Genomic DNA, 20,640 nt, shown 5'->3' with positions numbered 1-20,640 from the left:
ATTTCCCTCTCACAGCAGGGCGTGCAGGAGGCCACCCCGCTCCCTGGTCGCTGTGCCCCATCAGAACCTCAGGGTGCCCTTAGGGGTACAGGCCTCCTCTGGCTACTCTGACTTCCCTAAGATGTTGACCTCTGCTCCCAGCCCGAAGTGGCAGCCAGGACACCAGTCCTCACGTGTTCATCCTGGGCAGCAGGATGCAGGAGGAGGAAAGGCAGACTCGAAATCTTTCTCTTAAGGAACATTCCTGATAGCAGCCTCTAGACACTTCACTTACATTTTGTTGGCCAGATTTACTTTCTTGGTCCCACCTGGATGCCTAAGTGGCTGGGAAGTGTGTCCCGGCTGACGGTGCCCAGCTCCCAGTCAGGGTTCTGTTAGGAACCCTGGCAGGGGCACATTCTCCTTGGACCACGTGTGCGTCGAGTACTGACGGCGTCACTGGAGAGTGCTCTCCAGGCAGAACTCCTGTGAGCATCTGGCATGATCCGCCTGTGCAGCTTACTGATTTTTTGAAGAGTGTGGCTACACCAAAATACTTTAAACCTGTTTTCCACTAAAGGGACAAGTCTCCACTTGGTTTGGCAGACTGTGTTGTGACAAGCAGTTGTTACGCTGTGCGTTTTTCCTTTGAAAATGTAAGGAAAATCCTTAGCTGCTGAGGTTTGGAGGGTGCTGGCGCCTGTGATGGTAGTGCCAGAGTCTCGGCACCCACAGAGTACCTGGGTCTCATGTCGTACAGCCCAGGTGGAGCCCAGGGAAAGACGACAGGGACTCTCTGAGTGCCTTGGAACCCAGCAGAAGTCCCAGTGACCCTAGGTATTAGCTGACATTTTGCAGTGGTCGCGAGTGACACCTTCCTTCATTCCTTGCATTGCGGTGTCAGGCCTCTTCAGATACTGGTGGGGACTGTGCCCTGAAGAAGGTGCTGTGCACGGAGCTGTCTTCGCATGTGGTCGTAACACAGTGGGCTTCAGTTTGCTCCCAATCCTTAGTCCAGTTATTTGTGGTGAGGAAATCAGAAGTCAGGTCCACACAGTGTAAGGTGTGGGAACTTCATACAGCCTGACCGGCCAAAGCCTTGCTTTGCTCTTCTCTTCTCTTCTCTTTTTTCTTTTTTCTCTCTCTCTCTTTTCTTTCTTGCTTTCTTGCTTGCTTTCTTTCAGCAGTATCTTGTTCTGTCACCAGGCTGGAGTGCAGTGGCATGATCTTGGTTCACTACAGCCTCGACCTCCTGGGCTTAAGCAGTTCCCTCACCTTAGCCTCCCACTAGCTGGGACCACAGGCACATGCCACCACACCCAAGCTAATTTTTGTACTTTTGTGGAGATGGGGTTTTACCATGTTGCTCAGGCTGGTCTCGAACTCCCTAGCTCAAGCTGTCTGCCCGCCTCAGCCTCGCAAAGTGCTGGGATTACAGGCATGAGCCATCACACCTGGCCATATTTTTCAATTTTAGAAATCAAGTTGATTCTGAAGGTTTGCGGGGCACAGTGGCTCACACCTGTAATCCCAGCACTTTGGGAGGCCAAGGTGGGTGGATCACGTGGGGTCAGGAGTTCAAGACCAGCCTGGCCAACATGGTGAAACCCCGTCTCTACTAAAAATACAAAAATTAGCCAGGCGTGGTGGTGGGCACCTATAGTCCCAGCTACTTGGGAGGCTGAGGCCGGGGAATCGCTTGAACCCAGGAGGCAGAGGTTGCAGTGAGCTGAGATTGCACCACTGTACTCCAGCCTTGACAACAAAGCGAGACTCCATCTCAAAAAAAAAAAAAAAAAAAATTCAAGTTAAAGCGATGTGGGAAGAACTAGAGTAGTTAATTTTGAAAAGAAGAAACAAATTGGAAGACTCGCACTACCTGATTTCAAGACTTCTGAAACAGCAGGATCACAGTGCCATGAGGTAGCAGAAGGGAAGGCAGCACAGAGGAGTGGGACAGAAGAGGCCCCAGACAGACTCACACACACATGCGGGGTCTGAAGGAGTGCCGTGAAGGAAGGATGCTCTTCTCAGCGGACACCCTGGCACAGACATCCATACGCAGGAGAAGCGAGCCTTGCCTCCCGCCGCAGCCCTTACACCACATTAACTCAGAAGTGATCGGAGACCTAAATGTAAACCCAAAACAAAACTGCTAGGAGAAAACAAACTTTGTGATTTAAATTAGGTAAGGATACAGTGCCAAAAACATCCATAAAAGACAAAAGCAATGAATTAGAATATATTAAAGTTTAAAACTTTCTCTTTGACAGACACTATGAAGAGAATGAAAAGGCTCAGATGAGGAGAAAATATTTGCAAGTTGTGTAGCTGATGAAGGATTTATATATTCAGAATGTATAAAGAATTCTCAAAACTTTCTTTTTAAGAGATGGGGTCTCCGGCCGGGCACGGTGGCTCACACCTGTAATCCCAGCACTTTGGGAGGCCAAGGCGGACGAATCACCTGAGGTCAGGAGTCTGAGATCTGCCTAGCCAAAATGACAAAACCCTGTCTCTAGTAAAAATAGAAAAATTAGCCGGGCGTGGTAGCTGCACCTGTAATCCCAGCTGCTTGGGAGGCTGAGGCAGGAGAATCGCTTGAAGCCAGGCAGTGGAGGTTGCAGTGAGCCAAGATCATGCTCCTGCACTCCAGCCTGAGCAACAAAAGCAAAACCTGTCTCAAAAAAAAAAAAAAAAAAAAAAAAAAAAAGATGGTATCTGCTTCTGGCTGGTCTTGAACTCTTGCCTCAAGGGATCCTCCTGTCCTGGACTCCTAGGGTTGCTGGGATCACAGGCATGAGCCTCCATGCCCAACAAGTTGCTTCCTCTTAAAAGTTTTGAGAGTTCTGCCAGGTGTAGACACATGCCTGCAGTTCCAGCTACTTGGGAGACCGAGGCAGGAATATCCCTTGAGGCCAGGAGTTCAAGACCAGCCTGGGCAACAGTGAGACCCTGTCTCCACAAAGAAAAAAAAAAATGATGATTTGCCAAGGAAGATACATAGGTGGCAAATAAACACATGTGAAAAGATAGTCACTATCCTCATCATTAGAAAAATGCCAAGTCCCACAGTGAAAGAGCACGCACACCTCTTGAAATACTCAAATGAAAAACGCTGACCCCACCCACCTCAGGCTGCGGTGTGGAGGAGCTGGAATCGCATTCCCTGATTCACTGATGGTGGGAATGGGAAATGGGGCAGCCACTTCGGAAGACAGTTTGGCAGTTTCTTAAAAAGTGTGACCCGTAAGTGCCAGCCTAGATATTTACCCTGGGGGAATTAAGCACATGTTCATGAAAGATTCGTGTGTGAGTGTTTATAGCAGCTTTGTTTGTAACATTCCAAGACTGTAAACAACCGAGATACCCGTTGACGGACGCGTGGACAGGCCAGCCCTGGTGTTACGTCCACGCAGTGGAATACCACCCGGCAGTAATGCTGAGTGGTCTCAGAATGGACAACTGAGATGCTCAGCGAGATGCATGAGTCTCGTGTTGTGTGAAAGAAACTAGACGACTCCTTCCAAAAAGTATGTACTCGGTGAGTCCGTGTATGAGTCCAGTTACATAAAATTCTAGAAAATGCAGACTCATCTGTAGCAACAGAAAGCAGTCAGTGGTTTCCTGGGGAGGGCCTGGGGGACACCTCAGGGGTGATGCTCCCTGCTGTGGTGGGGCGTGGCTCACAGGTGCCCTCAGATCAGAACAGCACATGGACCCCTTTCAATACGTGCAGTTCATCATCAGTTATAATTCATTACAGCTCTTTTTGTTAAAAAAAAAATACTTGAAGATTCAAACTTTTCCTTTTGTCCATAGAACCTTGACTAATGAAAATCAAGTTGTCCTTTAAGTTGTCCTTTGTAAGTGGAAATAAATAGCGATTATACTGTGACTAGAGCAATAAAACAGCATTCGTAGGAATGTCTGCCGTACTTCAGTGAGGTAGAACAGTCTGTTGCCAACAGTATGGCAAGAATCAAAGAAACATTTTTTTTCTGAAAACTTTCACTTTTTCAGGGAGAAATAAATAACTTCTTCCTGCCCCACTGATTTTCTCAGCCTTGTTTCTCGTTTTAATTTTTATGTATCATTTTCCAGCATACAAATGAAAGGTTACTGTTTTATAGGAAGATATACGTAACTGGATTAAGATGATTTCAAGATGTACAAGATTTTTTTCTATGGAGCTGGTTTTGATGTTGCTGAAATTATAATTGCTAGTTCCTAGTTGCTGAGGAAATCAAATCAATAAGCAGGAAGCAAATGATGGAACGTTTTTGATATAAAATCAGCATGTAGGCAGCTGAGGCAGGGGCATCACCTGGAGGCCGGGAGACTGCGACCAGCCTGGGCAACACAGCGAGCCCTGTCTCTTTTTTTTAAAAAAAAAAAGAGAGGCCAAGGGCAGTGGCTCACACCTGTAATCCCAGCACTTTGGGAGGCTGAGGCAGGCGGATCGCTTGAGCCAGCCTGGGTGACATGGTGAAACCCCATCACTGCAAAAAAATACAAAAATTAGTCGGTCATTGTGGCACTCACCTATATTCCCAGCTACTGAGGAGGCTGAGATGGGAGGATCACTCAAGCCTGGGAGGTCAAGGCTGCAGTGAGCCAAGATCATGCCACTGCATTCCAACTTGGGGGACAGTGAGAGACCTTGTCTCAAAAAAGAAAAAAAATTATGAAACAATACTAATAAACAACTCTTATGAAACCATCCTTTAAAGTCTCCCAGACATTATTTTAATGTTATCTTTTCTTTGAACGTTTATTTTTTCACTTGGGTGGCTGAGGCACAAGGATCACTTGAACCCGTGGGCGGAGCTTGCAGTGGAGCTGAGATCGCGCCACTGCGCTCCAGCCTGGGCAACGGAGCGAAACTCCGTCTCAAAAATAAAAAGTCATACCCCAAGCAACACTGACTGTTCTGAGTAAGCTGTCAGTCACTATTAGCAAAGAAGGAGTCCTGGCAAGCGAGGTTTCCCTGAGTCTCTGTTTTCAACGCGTGTGCATGTGCACGGTAGAGGGCCCAGGGACTCCTCAGGTGTTGCCAGAGCAGCAGGCACTGGGCCGACCCTGCCTTCCAAGGTTAGGGGACCTGTGGTGATGAGTGTGGCTGCAGAAGGCGACCCTTGGCAGAGCTGAGTGGTAGATTCTGGGTGTTTTCATGTCTTTTTGTTTGCTTATTCACAAGGACTTAGAAAACTGCTGCTTCCCCCACATCTTCCCCCATTGGCTGGAACTCCTCTGGTGTGCATGCGAGCCCGCCTCCTGTCGGGTTTTCGCTCTGTTCTGTGGACGGCTGCTTCTTCCTGTCTTTAGTTGAGCATTTCATTCCTACTGCCTGGTTTTCATTTCAGAGAACTCTTGAGCTCTGACAGTTCTTTTTTCATAGCATCCTGTTCTCGGATATGCCTTTTTCTCTTAGCTTAGTAAGAGTATTGATGAAAATTTTTTAGTTTTCTTAGAAAGAGTCCATGCTTTCCCTCGGCTGCTGTGTTCTCCCTGCTGGCTTTGCCTGTCTCTGTGCTGGGCCTTGGCTCTCCTCAGATCTGAGGGGTACTGGGCTGCCTGTCCCCTCAAGGGTGTGGCTAGACCCTGCCCCCAGGGATGCCTGGCAGAGCCTTTTCTTGTGCAGAATGAGGCCGTGTGGCTTCAGGGGCTCCGGATGGGGAGACTGTGTAGAAAAACGCTGATGTTCAGAGCCAGTGCACAGTGAGTTGGAGGAACTAGACTCTGCATGTGAAGATGTCCTGAGCATGCATGGGCTGTGTGCACAGTTGGCTTTGGGGTATGATTAAGATGCGTTAAAATTCATCCAGATAAGACTAAGTAGCTCTTCAGGGATGTGATAGAAAATGCTGTGCCAGAATCTAATTGGCAGCACTTTTTCTTGGTGAAATGTAAAGTAATGAGGTAGCTGGCCATGGATGCTTGTGAGTTTGGTTGGACACGTGTCTCCACAGTACAGGTCAGGCAGGCATGACAAGAGGATGCTCTTCCTGCCCCCACGCCCCTCCAGCGGCCGGTTTGCCTCCTGGCGCTCCGGGGCAAGTGGGCAGGTGAGGTAAAGGCTTGGCCGGGTCTGGATCGTGCAACTGCTGCAGCTTAGCCATCAGCCAGCATCACCTGCAGAGTGACATGGGCTGGTCTCTGCCTGATCGTGTGGTCTCTGTTTCCAGTGCTCACTTTCTGACAGCCTTAGGGAGAAATGTGAGGTGCACCTGCAAGTCGGAGAAAAATGTATCCGAACACAAAGTAGAAGAGTTATGGTAATTAAAGTGCGTAACTGTTGGAAAAGCAGGTTGTCTGTTTCAACATCAGATGATCTGTGCATGCCACGCTGTATCATTGGGGTGTTGGATTTCACGTTTTCCCTGGGCTCGGGCGCCGTAGGAAGGTTCAGCCTAGAGGCAGGTGTAGAGCTGTGCGGAGGGGACGTTTTCTGTGACACGCTTTACCTGGAAAGACACACGCTGTCAGCAGCACGGGGGCCGGCGTCTGCATGGCAGGGGTTTGTGCCCATCGTTGGTGGTGGTCTTGGAGTTCTGTGTGGGGAGCAGCTTAGGAACCTATCCGCAAGATTTTTAGTGTTGAAAGATTTTAATATTTCAGGCAGAGAAGTAGCTCAAGCATTCTCTTCTCTCCTCTCCCCTCCCCTCCCCTCTTCTTTTTTTGAGATGGAGTTTCGTTCTTGTTGCCCAGCCTGGAGGCCTCACTGCAACCTCCGCCTCTTGGATTCAAGCAATTCTCCCACCTCAGCCCCCTGAGTAGCTGGGATTAATAGGCGCCCGTCACCACACCCGGCTAATTTTGTATTTTTAGTAGAGACGGGGTTTCCCCATATTGGTCAGGCTGGTCTGGAACTCCTGACCTCAGGTGATCCGCTCACCTCAGCCTCCCAAAGTGCTGGGATTACAGGCATGAGCCACTGCGCCTGGCCTCAAGCATTTTCATTTTAGGCGTGGAAGATTCTGGGTGGCAAGGTGTACACCTTGCAGCTGTCAGTTCCAAGGATGCTGGTGCTTACCTTGATGAATTCTGGTAGGCACTGGGGTTCCGGTGAAGAAGAACTGGCCCTTCCCTCAACTGGCCTGTGTGTTATGAGAGCATATTGAAACAGACCCAGGAGTGACTGCTGCGTGATGTGACGAGACTGACCTGAGTTTCAGCAGACAGGAGGGTGGACGCCTCGGGCTGGACGGGCTGGACTCCGCCTGTGGGTGTGGGTGAGGGAGCAGAGGTGGTTTGGGTGCCTGTGAGCTCTCTTTGCTCTAAATCATTGTTAATACAACATTTTCTTATTTATAATATATTTGGTCATTTTATTTGCTGACTTGAAATCCCCTGGCTTTTTGTGGACTTGAGTATAGTTTGCATTTGGTGCTTGTCCCTTCCTGACCTGGCCTCCTCCCTGTCATCTCAGACCATCCCCTCTGTCCATCTCATTCCTGTAGCTAACTTCTTATTTGCCTTTCAAAAGTCAACCCAAGCTCTTCTCCATGCAGAAACTCCCTCTAATGTGCAAAAAGTACGTTCTCCTTCCCCCTCAGCCGGCTTTAGTTAGCACCTCATGTGACGACCATTGTGATAGCGGGGAAAAGCTGAGCAAAAAGACACCAGCCCTTCCCCACGGGAGCTTCGAGTGCATCTGGGCAGCCATGCAGTGACACCGCCCGCTGCCGCATGCTGGGAAGGAAAGCAGATGCTCACAGGGGCTGGGCACACCAGGCGTTGCAGAACCTCCTCCAGAAAGCCCTTTTCACTGCTCTTCCCCGGACCCCTCCTCTGCTGCCCTAGTGATCACCGCCCTGTCCTGTTGCTGTCAATGGACTCACACTGCCCCCACAGCTCTGCAGTGTCCGGAGAGCAGGGCCTGGGCTCACTGTGTGCCCACAGCACCTGGGTGCACCACGGCCCTTATTGCTGGTTGAAGGGCTGCTCCCTGGGAATGCGTCGGTCCTGCATCTGAGGCACGTAGGCTCACCTAAGAGGAGGAGGTCCCCTGAGGAAGGAAGTTGCACAGGGCACACAGAAGCAATTGTAATTGTCAGGGATTTTCTGGAACTTATAGGAGGCAGCTGTAGACCCCACTCGAGTAATTTGGTGATATCTGAATATTTGCACAAAACAAGTTAAACTTTAGAGGGCCTGGAGCTATGGGACTGTTCTTTTTGTAACAAGTCAAGGGATGCTTAGATGCTTCCCACAGCAGGTGTGCAGCCCACTGGACTCAGCTGCCGACTGAACCTGTGCTCCAGTCGTACTAGGATACGTGCTGGGAACTAAGTATGTGGCGTCTGTTTCTAAGTTTTGTTTGTTTGTTTGTTTTTAAGGTCTTATGGTCTGATTCTTCAATAACATCAGTAACCAAATCTTCCTCTGAAGTGACTGAATTTATTTCGAAGGTAAGGTAATCACGGGCTCTTAAAAAAATTAAAAGAATCACATTCCCCAGTGGCTGATGATACCACGGAGTAATTTCAGAGGCCATTGCCTTCAGCTAGTGAGCGAGCATGCGCAGGGTGGGGCCTCCTGCCCACCCACAGTGGAGTCCCAGGTCCGCTGCCAACGTGAGTGTGGCCACAAGCACAGGACCGTGACCCCGCGGATCCCTCCTTCAGTTGTTGAGACTGAGATGACGCTGAGAGATGTGCCAGGCGTGAGTGACTGATGAGGACATTTGGTTTCTTTTGTTACTTTCCAGCCCCCCAGGTTTCCTTGGCAAAGGCTGGGGGAGAGAGGCACACTCAGGTGGCTGAGTGGGTAGAGACTTCACCTAGTTCTACCGTTATCTGTTTTTTTCTTCTCTTTTCTCTTTTCTTTTCTTCTTTTCCTTTTTTCTTTTTTTTTTTTTTTTTTTTGAGACCAGATCTTGCTCTCTGGCCCAGGCTGGGTTGTGGTGGTGCCATCACAGCTCACTGCAGCCTTGACCTCCTGGGGCTCAAGTGATCTTCCCACCTCAGCCTCCCCAGTAGCTGAGACCACAGGTGTACACCACCTTTATCTTTACAAATATCTGGTTCAGCAGATACCATTTGAGCAAAAAGTTATACTACTAAATAAATGCCTCTTTGCCTACATAAGCATGTGTACACACAGATGTAACTGCACACATGTTTAGGGCCCACTGGCCTGTGCTGTAGCGTGAACCATTGTCTCAGCCAGAGTGATGCATCTCAGGCATCACCTTTGTGAATGGGGATAACATATGTAAATGTATCCAAAGACAGTCTTACATTTTCATTATAAAGCCAAGGGCCTCATCCTGCAGGAGAACGTGGAGTGAGGATGATGTCTGATTACTTTTATCTTTTTGGCCTCTCAGGCATTAAAGAACACGACAGTGCCACGCCTTCGAGGGTAACACCCTCCCCCCCCCCCCCCCCCCGGGAATCTGCTTTTCCTTCTGTAGTGTTTCAAATACTAAATTTCCTCTCCTCTGTGTGTAGTTCCTCCTTTTGTTAAACACAGCTTCCCTGGACTCCACTCATGCTGGCTGGAACCTTGACCGCTCATTGGGCTTTTGTCTCAGTGGTTTTTTTTTTCTTTTGAGTTGGAGTCTCACTCTGTTGTCCAGACTGGAGTGCAGTGGTGCGATCTCGGCTCACTGCAGCCTCCACTTCCCGGGATCTAGCAGTTCTCCTGCCTTAGTCTCCTGAGTCTCTGGGATCACAGGCGCAGACCACCATGCCCACCTATTTTTTTTTAGGTAGAGACAGAGTTTCACCATGTTGGCCAGGTTGGTCTCCTGACCTCAGGTGATCTGCCCTCCTTGGCCTCCCAGAGTGCTGGGATTACAGGCGTGAGGCACCGCGCCTGGCCTAGTTTTGGAACATTCTTATCCATTTTCTCCTCAAGCATTTCTTCTGCTGCATCCTCCTCTCTCCTGGACTCAGGCTGCACAAGCCTCAGACCCCTACTGCTGCCGCCCCACCGCTCTCCCACACTTGTGCGTTTCTGTGTGTGCGTCTGGGTGGTTCCTGTGCCCGTTTCCATGCCAGCCGATTCCCTGAGCTCTGCCCAGGCTGCTGCGGAGCCTGTCCGTGTACTCAAGTCCTCATTTCTACTGCCAGGGGTTTCTTTTGTGTTTTTCCCCCTAGGTTTTCCATTTGGCATGTTTATGAAGTTTCCATCTCTCTGCTGAAAGTTCCCGTTTGTTCGTGCATGTTGTCATTTTCACTAGTTCCTTTAGTACGTCCGTCGTAGCCGTTTTAAAGTCCCTGTCACATAGGTCCCACTTCTGACTGATTTCTGAATCTGGTTCTAACGATTGCTTTTATCTCTTGACAATAGTTTTTTTTCCCCCTTTATTAATTTTTTTTTGGTATGTCTTACAAATGTTGACTGAATGTCAGACATGTTTAGATGACCGTGGAGCCGGAGGACAGTGGCATTTATGCCTGGAAAGGGTCAACACCTCTTCTGCCAGGCCCTTAGTGGGGTCCTGTAGGCCATCTGGGCAGGACGGAGCTGGCGCTGGGCTCTCTTGCTGTCACGGTTACCTGCAGGGCCCCTCCAGTGGAGGCAGCTGCTGCCTGAGCCTGGAGGGTCTTCTCTGGTGTTTCGCTTCACTCCCAGCTTTCAGCCGTCCCTGCAGGCCTGTGGCACACAGCAGGGCACTCTCTACCCTCTTGACCCCTTTTCGGGGGTAGACTGCTGCTGCTTGTTTGCTGCCTGGTGCTGGGCTTGTGGGGGCAAGGTCCTTCTCCACTCTCACAGCCCAGCCTGATCCTGGGCAGGCCTGTGTGCCTGGGCTTCGGGGCGGCACTTCCTCAGCACTTTGCCCTCCCCAGCGGGAGCTGACCTCCTCCAGTGCCAGAGCACTTTTGCTTTTCCCGTTTGTCCAGGAGCAGCGGGTCTTCTTGTGACTGGTGGCAGAGGAAGGGAAGTATTACTCTTGCCCCACTCTTAAAAACCGGGGCTTTTGTTTGGACTCTGGGGCCAGGAGCAATTTTTGTCTGCTCTGCCACATCTTAAGGTTTTGCCTCAGATCCAGAGAGTGGTCCCGGGAATTACACAAGGCCTGGTGCCTGGTCCCCAGTTGCCAGTGATGGGGCTCTCTCTGGCTCCTCCTGCGGAAAAGAACTTGGGAAAAATGGCCCACTTGCCCCACCTGTGGCTCCAGCATTTCTGTTGGCCACATCGGCCTGTGGCAGTGTGTCCGTTGGAGCCTGTCTCTCCGGGCCTGCTGGTGTGGCGGCCACCGGGGCCTTGTGCCCTGGCTTCTCATGGGGGCAGGTCCCATTTGAAGTTAAGTTGACCTGGTGGCCCCGCAACTCTCAGATGGGCTCAAGGAACGTTGTGATTGTGCAGATTGTGAAGCTTTTCCTGATGTCACTGTGAGAGCGATGTTCTTTTGTGGCTTTCTACACCCTGTGTGGATGTGGGCCCCAGAATAGCTCTGACGGTAGGTGTAAATCATATCAGACCAGAAGGCGGCACCATGGAGCACCTGCCCCAGGTTTTCCTGCAGTAGCGGAATTCTGTCGGATGGATCTGGACACACCTCCTCTGCCTTGTCCTCTCTTTCAGCTATCTCAGCTCTACCCTGAAGAGAACTTGGAGAAACTCATTCCTTGCTTAGCTGGTCCGGATGCATTTTATGTGGAGCGAAACCACGTGGATCTGGACTCAGGCCTGAGGTGAGGCCCTTACCAGGCGCCCAGTGTGTCCACAGCGGGCAGGGACAGGCTGGTCCCATGGTCAGTGTCATAGTCCTCCAAGGAGCTCTGGGAGGACGTGTAGCCACCTGGACCCGGGTCTCTACTTGGCCTCTAGGGATTTCCATTAGTTCTGGAGGATTCAGGAGCCCTCAGTAAGCTAAGGGTGTTTCTGAGTGTATGAGGAAGGGAATTCCAGGGTGGGTCCCACCACTTCGTGGGCTTTGGCAGTCCTGTGAAATAATCCTGGGCTGCTATTTCCATCCTGTAGTCCAAGGTTGAGACTATTCCCAGATAAAATTGGCGTCTCTTAAACAGTTTCTCTGGACCCTCCATTGTGTCTTGGTTCACGTGGCACACGCAGTAACATAGCCTACCAGTTCCGTAAACGTGCTGCTGCCGGTGCCCCGGGGACCAATGTCCAAGCCCCTTTCTGGCTGATGGTGGGTGGCACTGATCTCGTGTCACAGGGCATGACTCCTGTCGTCGGCCTTGGTGACCATGGATGCAGCAGGGAGGGGAAGGGCTTGAAGAAGGAGTGGCAATCAGGCAAGAACTCAGTTGATTTAAAGCAGGAAGAATATGAGGCTCTGGCACTTCTGGGTTTTTCCTCTAATACACATTTCTCTTGATTAAAAATTAAATTTTCTTCTTTCAATGTGTCAGCAGGAATGCCATTTTCATGCTGGTAAGACCACTTGTTTGCTTTTTAGGTACCTGGCCTCATTACCTTCTCACGTGTTGAAAAATGACCATGTCAGGAGGTTTCTCAGCACTTCCTCTCCCCCCCAGCAGCTTCAGAGTCCAAGTGAGTTTATAAAATATGATTAAATAAAAAAAATTTTTTTTTTTTTTTGAGATGGAGTCTTGCTCTCTTGCCCAGGCTGGAGTGCAGTGGCGCAATCTCGGCTTACTGCAAGCTCTGCCTTCTGGGTTCATGCCATTCTCCTGCCTCAGCTTCCCAAGTAGCTGTACAGGTGCACGCTGCCACACCCAGCTAATTTTTTGTAGTTTTAGTAGAGATGGGATTTCACCGTGTTAGCCAGGATGGTCTTGATCTCCTGACCTTGTGATCCGCCCGCCTTGTCCTCCCAAAGTGCTGGGATTACAGACGTGAGCCACCACGCCCGGCCGATTAAATAAAAATTTTTAAAAAATCAACAACAAAAAAACGGCTGGGCGCGGTGGCTCATGCTTGTAATTCCAGCACTTTGGGAGGCTGAGGCAGGCGGATCACCTGATGTCAGGAGTTCAAGACCAGCCTAACCAACATGGAGAAACCCTGTCTCTACTAAAAATACAAAATTAGGCCGGGCACGGTGGCTCATGCCTGTAATCCCAGCACTTTGGGAGGCTGAGGCAGGTGGATCACAAGGTCAGGAGTTCAAGAGCAGCCTGGCCAATATGGTGAAACCCCGTGTCTACTAAAAATACAAAAAAATTAGCTGGGTGTGGTGATGCATGCCTGTAGTCCCAGCTGCTTGGGAGGCTGAGGCAGAAAAATCACTTGAACCCAGGAGGTGGAGGTTTTCCTTGAGCTGAGATCACGCCAACTGCACTCCAGCCTGGGTGACAGAGCAAGAACTCTGTCTCCAAAATAAAATGTAAAAAAATACAAAATTAGCCAGGCGTGGTGGTGGGTGCCTGTAATCCCAGCTACTCGGGGGGCTAAGGCAGGAGAATCACTTGAACCCGGGAGACAGAGGTTGTGGTGGGCCGAGATTGCATCACTGCACTCCAGCCTGGGCAACAAGAGCAAAACACTGTCTCAAAAAAATAATAAAATAAAACAAATATTTTCATTGTCTATAAATTTTAATGGTATTTATTTTTAAATTTATAGGTCCTGGCAACCCCTCCCTTTCTAAAGTAGGTACCGTGATGGGCGTGTCTGGAAGGTGAGAAATCTGTGTAACCAGCACATTTCAAATAAGCATTTTACGAGGTTTACTTTGAGTTCTGTGTAAAGTTATTTCTAGAATTAAGTCATGCTGAAGTTGAGTCTTGGATGATACTGAGAAGAATTGGGTAGAGATGATTCAATTTACGATTTCCAAAAACAAGAGTTCTCTGAGCCACTGGAATCAGAATTCCCAGGGACTCCTCCCCAGTGCAAGGTCCTGGGCCCCATCCCAGACCTAGGAAACCAGAATTTCCTAGAACCTGGCTGTGAGAAGCCTGCTCCCGGAAGCATAGGGTCATGTTCCTGAGGAGCGTCTTCTGTCAGCACGGGCCCTGGGTGGCTGCAGTCGCGTGCAGGCAACACACTGACAGTGAGGTGGGCTGTCACAGATAGGTGCACATGCACCCCAGAAGGGAGCTCGTGGAGATGTAGTCTGGGCGCAAGGTCTCGAGGAGCAGACTGTCATCCTCCTGGTGTCGGGGTGGGGTAAGCGCCCAGTCGGCGGGTGTGACTTTGCAGTTAAGGAGCAAGGCCAGAGTGGAGTGCTGGTCACACCTTCTAGCTTTCTACGTTTTACTCTTCTAAAAAAATTGTATTTGAATATTAAAGATTTAGTAGTCTATTTTGATTTATGATTTATCAGTGTCATTCTGTGACTCAGAAGTAACAGAAATACTTAACTGGAGTAGCATGTTTTTAAAAAGTACAAGTAACAGAAACTTAGCAGCTAAACCAGAAGTCTGGTGATGACAGATACGTACACATACCTAATACACGTGTGTGCAAACAAGTAGATTGATACTCCCCAGCACAGGCAGAGGCATATGTGTGTGTCTGCACAGCTGCCTGTATGCACACCTGTGCACAGGCATGCACTACAGAAATCGTAGCTGCAGAAAGGTGGTTGGGGAGGGAGGGCAGTCATAGCACACCAGTGTTTGCAGTTCAGGGTGGCCTGTGACAGCAGGGCAGGCCAAGAGGCAGAGGCTGGCACCGAAGGGCCTTAGAAGTGAGGTCTTTGGTGGAGTCTGTGGTTGTGGAAGCAGCCATAGTCTCTCTGTGCCCCTTCTGCCCCTGTCCCACAGGCCTGTGTGTGGAGTGGCTGGTATCCCGTCCTCGCAGAGCGGAGCCCAGCACCACGGGCAGCACCCGGCCGGCTCAGCCGCCCCCTTGCCCCACTGCTCCCACGCGGGCAGCGCGGGCTCAGCCCTGGCCTACCGGACCCAGATGGACACATCACCTGCCATCCTCATGCCTTCCAGTCTGCAGACCCCTCAGACCCAGGAGCAGAACGGGATTCTAGACTGGCTTAGAAAACTGCGTTTGCACAAGTATTACCCCGTCTTTAAGCAGCTCTCCATGGAGAAGGTATGTCGGTTGCCTGGCTGGCCATACAGATTGTTTTCTCAAGACCTCCCTGGGGGAATTGAGTTTCTAAAACCAACACAAGGTGGAAGAAGTAGGGAGGCCGAGGCACACCGCCCTTTCTTACAGGGGACAGTGAGTGGGCTTTGCAGAGGCTGCCTGCAGCTGCAGCCAGACAAACAGGACGTGTTGTAAACAGACAGCTTTTCTAGGTGCTTCCAGACCTTCACAAACTAGATGCTCTGCGTGACATGAGGGACCTGACCTCTGGCACGGTGCCCCTTTTAGACATCTCTTGGCATAGCTGGCGCAGACGCTGTGGCGGGCCAGATCCAGAGGAATGGGTGCATTTTACATCTTCCAAGCAGTCATACCTAGAGAATTCTTATGAGGAACATGTTTTCACTGTTAAAAAAATTCTGAGATTTCTTAAGTCTTGATGTCACTGATAAAACTAGATTAAACCCATACAAGGTATTTGAGCTCTGTACTCCCTCTGCTGGGCAAACCGGCTTGGTGGCTTTTATCTATGTAAAAATTTCATTTCTCGAAAAATCTACAGTTGAACCTACAAATCAAGCTTTTACTACATAGTTAAATCCAAATTGTAAGGATATTTGTATTACCCTCTGTTTAGGGTTTGTGAATCTTTTTTTTTTTTTTTTGGAGAGGGAGTCTCGCACTGTCACCCAGGCTGGAGTACAATGGTGCGATCTCGGCTCCCTGCAACCTCCACCTCCTGGGTTCAAGCGATTCTCCTGCCTCAGCCTCCTGTGAGTAGCTGGGATTACAGGTGCCCACCACCACACCTGGCTAATATTTTATATTTTTAGTAGAAACGGGGTTTCACTATGTTGACCAGGCTAGTCTCGAACTCCTGACTCATAATCCCCTGCCTCAGTCTCCCACAGTGCTGGGATTACAGGCATGAGCCACCGTGCCTGGCCAAGGATTTGTGAATCTTAAAAAGCAGAGATTTTACTAACCTTGTTCATAATTAGTTTTAAATGTTTTATTCTTATGTTTGCATTGAGATGGCCTAAATCACAGATCGTGTTAGGAAATAACATGAAAAGTAGAGGCTGGTGTGTTTGTGTGGCACCAGCCTGCACAAGGGAGTAACCACACCACCACTCGGTGTGGACGGCATCTGCTTTTCTGAATCACTTGTTACCTGACAAAGTTGCTGTCATCCCTGGCCGGGCGCGGTGGCTCACGCCTGTAATCCCGGCACTTTGGGAGCCCAAGGCAGGTGGATCATCTGAGGTCAGGAGTTCAAGACCAGCCTGGCCAACATGGTGAAACTCCGTCTCTACTAAAAATACAAAAATTAGCCGGACGTGGTCGCGGGTGCCTGTAACCCCAGCTACTCGGGAGGCTGAGGCAGAGAATGGTGTGAACCCTGGAGGCGGAGGTTGCAGTGAGCCGAGATCACACTACTGCACTCCAGCCTGGGCGGCAGAGTGAGACTCCGTCTCAAAAAAAAAAAAAAAAAAAAAAAAAAAGACCATCCCGCAGAGGGTGGTGAGTTCTGAAGGGCCTGCATTATGATGGGGCTGTCCTGGGGAGGGGGGAGGGTGGCACGCTATCATAACTCACATCTCCACGGCAGTTGAAACTGTGACTTATGCAAGATGTTTTCTTTAGTCACCTGCCCCAAAGCATGTACCTGCTGGTACTTACTCACAGAGCAGAGGGCAAGTGGGTGCCTTTGGCAGAGCCAGCAGCCTGTGAGGTGGTGCACCCATCTACGCGGCCTGCACAGAAGGTGCCTTAGAGGGGCCGGGGACACTCTTGCTCAGAACCATGTCTTGGCGTTGAACCGTTGACACCAAGTCATTTAGCACGTAAACGGTCTGGGGTTCTCCAGCCTGTGACTGCCGAGTTCAGCTGGGTCTGTTTGCATATCCCAGAGGTAGAATAAATGTACTGAATTCAACTCCAAGTTCTTTGTTCTCAGAGTCCTACTTATGTCTCAGTAACTTTGTAATTTGTTTTTTCTGTGCAAGTTTTTGAGCCTTACTGAAGAAGATCTGAATAAATTTGAGTCTCTCACCATGGGGGCAAAGAAGAAGCTCAAGACCCAGCTGGAGCTGGAAAAGTGAGTGCGAAGTGGGTTTTGGAACCTGCATTTATTTCCATTTCTCACCGGCCAAATGGAGTGCTAGGGCTTCCCGTGCTAAATACCAGTGATTGGATTACTTTCTCTTGCTGATCCAGTCCTTAGTCATGCTTTTATTTATTTATTTCATTTATTTTATTTTTTTTGAGATGGAGTCTCGCTCTGTCGTGCCCAGGCTGGAGTGAGGTGGCGCAATCTTGGCTTACTGCAACCTCTGCCTCTCAGGTTCAAGCGATTCTCTTGCCTCGGTCTCCCCAGTAGCTGGGATTACAGGCACATGCCACCACGCCCAGCTAATTTTTTGTATTTTTAGTAGAGACGGGGTTTTACCATATTGGCCAGGCTGATCTCAAACTCTGACCTCAGGTGATCTGCCCATCTTGGCCTCCCAAAGTGCTGGGATTACAGGCATGAGCCACTGTGCCCAGCCTAGTCATGCTTTTAAAGTTCTACAGATGTGTTTTAGGTTTGACAGGAAAGGACCTTTATAGTAAATTTGACCAATCAGAATGATTTCCTTTCTTGCCTTGATGATCTGGAGGGAATTGCCTTGTGGTGTGGAGTAGGCCCGTCTTGAAGCTGCATGTGAAGCAGCACCAGGAGGCAGTGCTCACTTGTTCCTGTGCTTGATTATTTCACAGGGAGAAGTCAGAGAGACGGTGTCTGAACCCCTCGGCGCCGTCGCTGGTCACCAGCAGTGGTGTGGCTCGAGTGCCCCCCACCAGCCACATCGGGCCCGTGCAGTCGGGGCGGGGCAGCCACGCAGCAGGTGAACAAGGGTGTGCTGGGCAGATGGCTCACACACAGGGGGGCTGGTGTGCCGGGCAGGTGGGTTACTCACACACAGGGGGGCCGGTGTGCTGGGCAGGTGGGTTACTCACACACGGGGGGCCTTGTGTTCTTTGTGATCATTAAACTTCAAATCACACCTATTTGATTTTTACATTTGTAAATCTTTATACTCATTTTCCGTTATTTTAACTATTATAGTCTCTGCCATAAGAAAATCGAAGGGACAGTTGGCTTAGGAGCTAGAGGGCAATTACCTCTCTGAAGTTGCTTGGGCAAAAGGATCAGGTCCAGAAACTGCCACAGTGAGAGCAAGTGTGTAGGGGTGAGCAGAAATGAGATGGGAGTAGCCTGCCTCCCTCCCCAGGACTGGTGCCCAGAGGCCACGTTTAAGTCAGTGCCTTTCATGTTGACCCATCAGTGACATGGTTCTCCACGGACCTTCCTGCTCTGGGGGACCCGCAATCTCAGCAATTTGGTTTTCATCCTCCCCTCTGAGAAAGGGTGGGACACCTGGTGCGCTTGCTCTATTGTCTCATGAGAGGAGCCAGGTTTTCTTCACAATAGAAATAGCAGGAGGAGCAGTGGCTTGGGAGAGGAAAAAAAAAAACAAAAAAAAAACCCTGCCAGGATGGGTTTTAAGTGGTGATTTGACTGAAAGATCTCCGTGACTCGGCCGGCCTCATGAGAGGGGGCGCGGCGTAGTGTTGTGATGGTTCCTGGTGGTTCGCTGGGGGTTCCCTTCACAGGGCATTGTTCTGGGGTTGATGGTGGGGTCAGGTAGGGGTCTGGCTGAGGGGGTGTTGAGTAGCACTGCCGTTTGAATCTCTGCTGCATTCGTCATCATGTGGCCTGGGCCAGCATGTTCGTTTTCTGACTCTAAGAGCCCTGCGTGCCCCTGGAAGGAGCACCCGCCGACAGTGCGATGCAGGGCACGGGGCGGGGCTGAGCTGCAGGGGCACTGGCTGATGGCCGCTCCTCTGGCCCTTTTCTGCAGAGCTGCGAGTGGAAGTGGAGCAGCCTCATCACCAGCTGCCCCGGGAAGGCAGCTCCTCCGAGTACTCCAGCTCCTCCTCCAGCCCCATGGGGGTGCAGGCTCGGGAAGAGAGCTCCGACAGCGCCGAAGAGAATGACAGACGTAAGGGCACGTGCGCGGCGCTAGCTCCACCTGGCCCGGCTGTGGAATGGCACTGACCACTCTGTTTCCCTCTCTAGGTGTGGAGATTCACTTGGAGAGCTCCGACAAGGAGAAGCCAGTGATGCTCCTGAATCACTTCACTTCCAGTTCCGCCAGACCCACGGCCCAGGTTCTCCCTGTGCAGAATGAGGCCAGCTCCAATCCATCAGGCCACCACCCCCTGCCCCCACAGATGCTGAGCACAGCCTCACACATCGCACCCATCCGCATGCTGAACTCCGTGCACAAGCCGGAAAGAGGCAGCGCGGACATGAAGCTCCTCTCGTCTTCTGTGCACTCACTTTTGTCTCTAGAAGAAAGGAATAAAGGATCTGGACCAAGAAGCAGCATGAAAGTGGACAAGAGCTTTGGCAGCGCCATGATGGACGTGCTGCCCGCATCTGCACCCCACCAGCCTGTGCAGGTCCTCTCTGGGCTTTCAGAGAGCAGCTCCATGTCACCCACAGTCTCCTTTGGTCCCCGGGCCAAAGTCGTGCATGCATCCACACTGGACAGGGTGCTGAAGACAGCACAGCAACCGGCCCTGGTGGTGGAGACCAGCACGGCCGCCACAGGGACGCCCAGCACAGTCCTCCACGCAGCCCGTCCGCCTATCAAACTGCTGCTGTCGTCATCTGTTCCTGCTGATTCTGCCATTTCTGGGCAAACCTCCTGTCCTAATAATGTGCAAATAAGTGTGCCCCCTGCAATAATAAACCCCCGGACTGCTCTGTATACAGCCAACACCAAAGTTGCCTTTTCTGCAATGAGCAGTATGCCAGTGGGCCCCCTGCAGGGTGGCTTCTGTGCAAACAGCAACACTGCCTCTCCCAGCAGCCACCCCTCCACGTCCTTTGCCAACATGGCCACGTTGCCCAGCTGCCCAGCCCCCAGCTCCAGCCCGGCGCTGTCCTCCGTCCCTGAAAGCAGTTTTTATAGCAACAGTGGTGGTGGCGGCTCCACAGGAAACATTCCTGCCTCGAATCCGAACCACCACCACCACCACCACCATCAGCAGCCCCCAGCACCCCCGCAGCCCGCCCCACCCCCGCCGGGCTGCATCGTGTGCACGTCCTGTGGCTGCAGCGGCAGCTGCGGCTCAAGTGGCCTGACTGTCAGCTACGCCAACTACTTCCAGCACCCGTTCTCCGGTCCGTCCGTGTTCACCTTCCCGTTCTTGCCCTTCAGTCCCATGTGCAGCAGCGGCTACGTCAGCGCCCAGCAGTACGGCGGCGGCTCCACCTTCCCTGTCGTACACGCCCCCTACAGCAGCAGCGGGACCCCAGACCCTGTCCTGAGCGGGCAGTCCACGTTTGCCGTGCCACCCATGCAGAACTTCATGGCGGGGACAGCAGGGGTGTACCAGACCCAAGGACTGGTGGGCAGTAGCAATGGTTCCAGTCACAAAAAGAGTGGGAACCTGTCTTGTTACAACTGCGGGGCCACTGGTCACCGCGCCCAGGACTGCAAACAGCCGTCCATGGACTTCAACCGGCCAGGTAAGCGCGCGCCATGGCCGCGCCCACCAGGCTCCCGCAGGACCAATGCACACAAATGCTTGGTTTTTATGAAGAGTAAACTTATTTCTTTGTAAAGCAAATAATTTTTCGAATGCTTTTTGAAAGCGCGTGGAAAG

The 20,640-nt window shown here is 50.9% G+C and overlaps 1 protein-coding gene across 12 annotated transcripts in view; it reads left to right on the top strand.

The window, feature by feature from the left end:
* The window catches only part of ZCCHC14 (zinc finger CCHC-type containing 14), a 90,069-nt gene that overhangs the window by 63,968 nt on the left and 5,461 nt on the right, over window positions 1-20,640 (top strand). For 6 of the 12 annotated variants that reach the window (XR_001441856.3, XR_013412006.1, XM_015126757.3 and 3 more), the window contains 9 exons: window positions 8,322-8,393; window positions 11,521-11,630; window positions 12,362-12,456; window positions 13,492-13,546; window positions 14,637-14,919; window positions 16,926-17,017; window positions 17,680-17,807; window positions 18,825-18,965; window positions 19,043-20,503. Coding sequence is in view for 10 of the 12 variants with exons in the window: in XM_015126757.3 (XP_014982243.1) it covers window positions 8,322-8,393; window positions 11,521-11,630; window positions 12,362-12,456; window positions 13,492-13,546; window positions 14,637-14,919; window positions 16,926-17,017; window positions 17,680-17,807; window positions 18,825-18,965; window positions 19,043-20,503 (2,437 nt within the window). In the remaining 2 variants the exon portion in view is untranslated. Of the gene's footprint in view, window positions 1-8,321; window positions 8,394-11,520; window positions 11,631-12,361; window positions 12,457-13,491; window positions 13,547-14,636; window positions 14,920-16,925; window positions 17,018-17,679; window positions 17,808-18,824; window positions 18,966-19,042; window positions 20,605-20,640 lie in introns of those variants that run through there. The other 6 variants (XM_077986629.1, XM_077986625.1, XM_077986630.1 and 3 more) reach the window with 2 other exon arrangements.

The sequence above is a fragment of the Macaca mulatta genome, chromosome 20, assembly GCF_049350105.2.
Source record: "Macaca mulatta isolate MMU2019108-1 chromosome 20, T2T-MMU8v2.0, whole genome shotgun sequence".
NCBI classification, from domain to species: Eukaryota; Metazoa; Chordata; class Mammalia; order Primates; family Cercopithecidae; genus Macaca; species Macaca mulatta.
The sequence above is the reverse complement of the archived record's forward strand: the minus strand, read 5'-3'. Positions and strand labels throughout refer to the sequence as shown.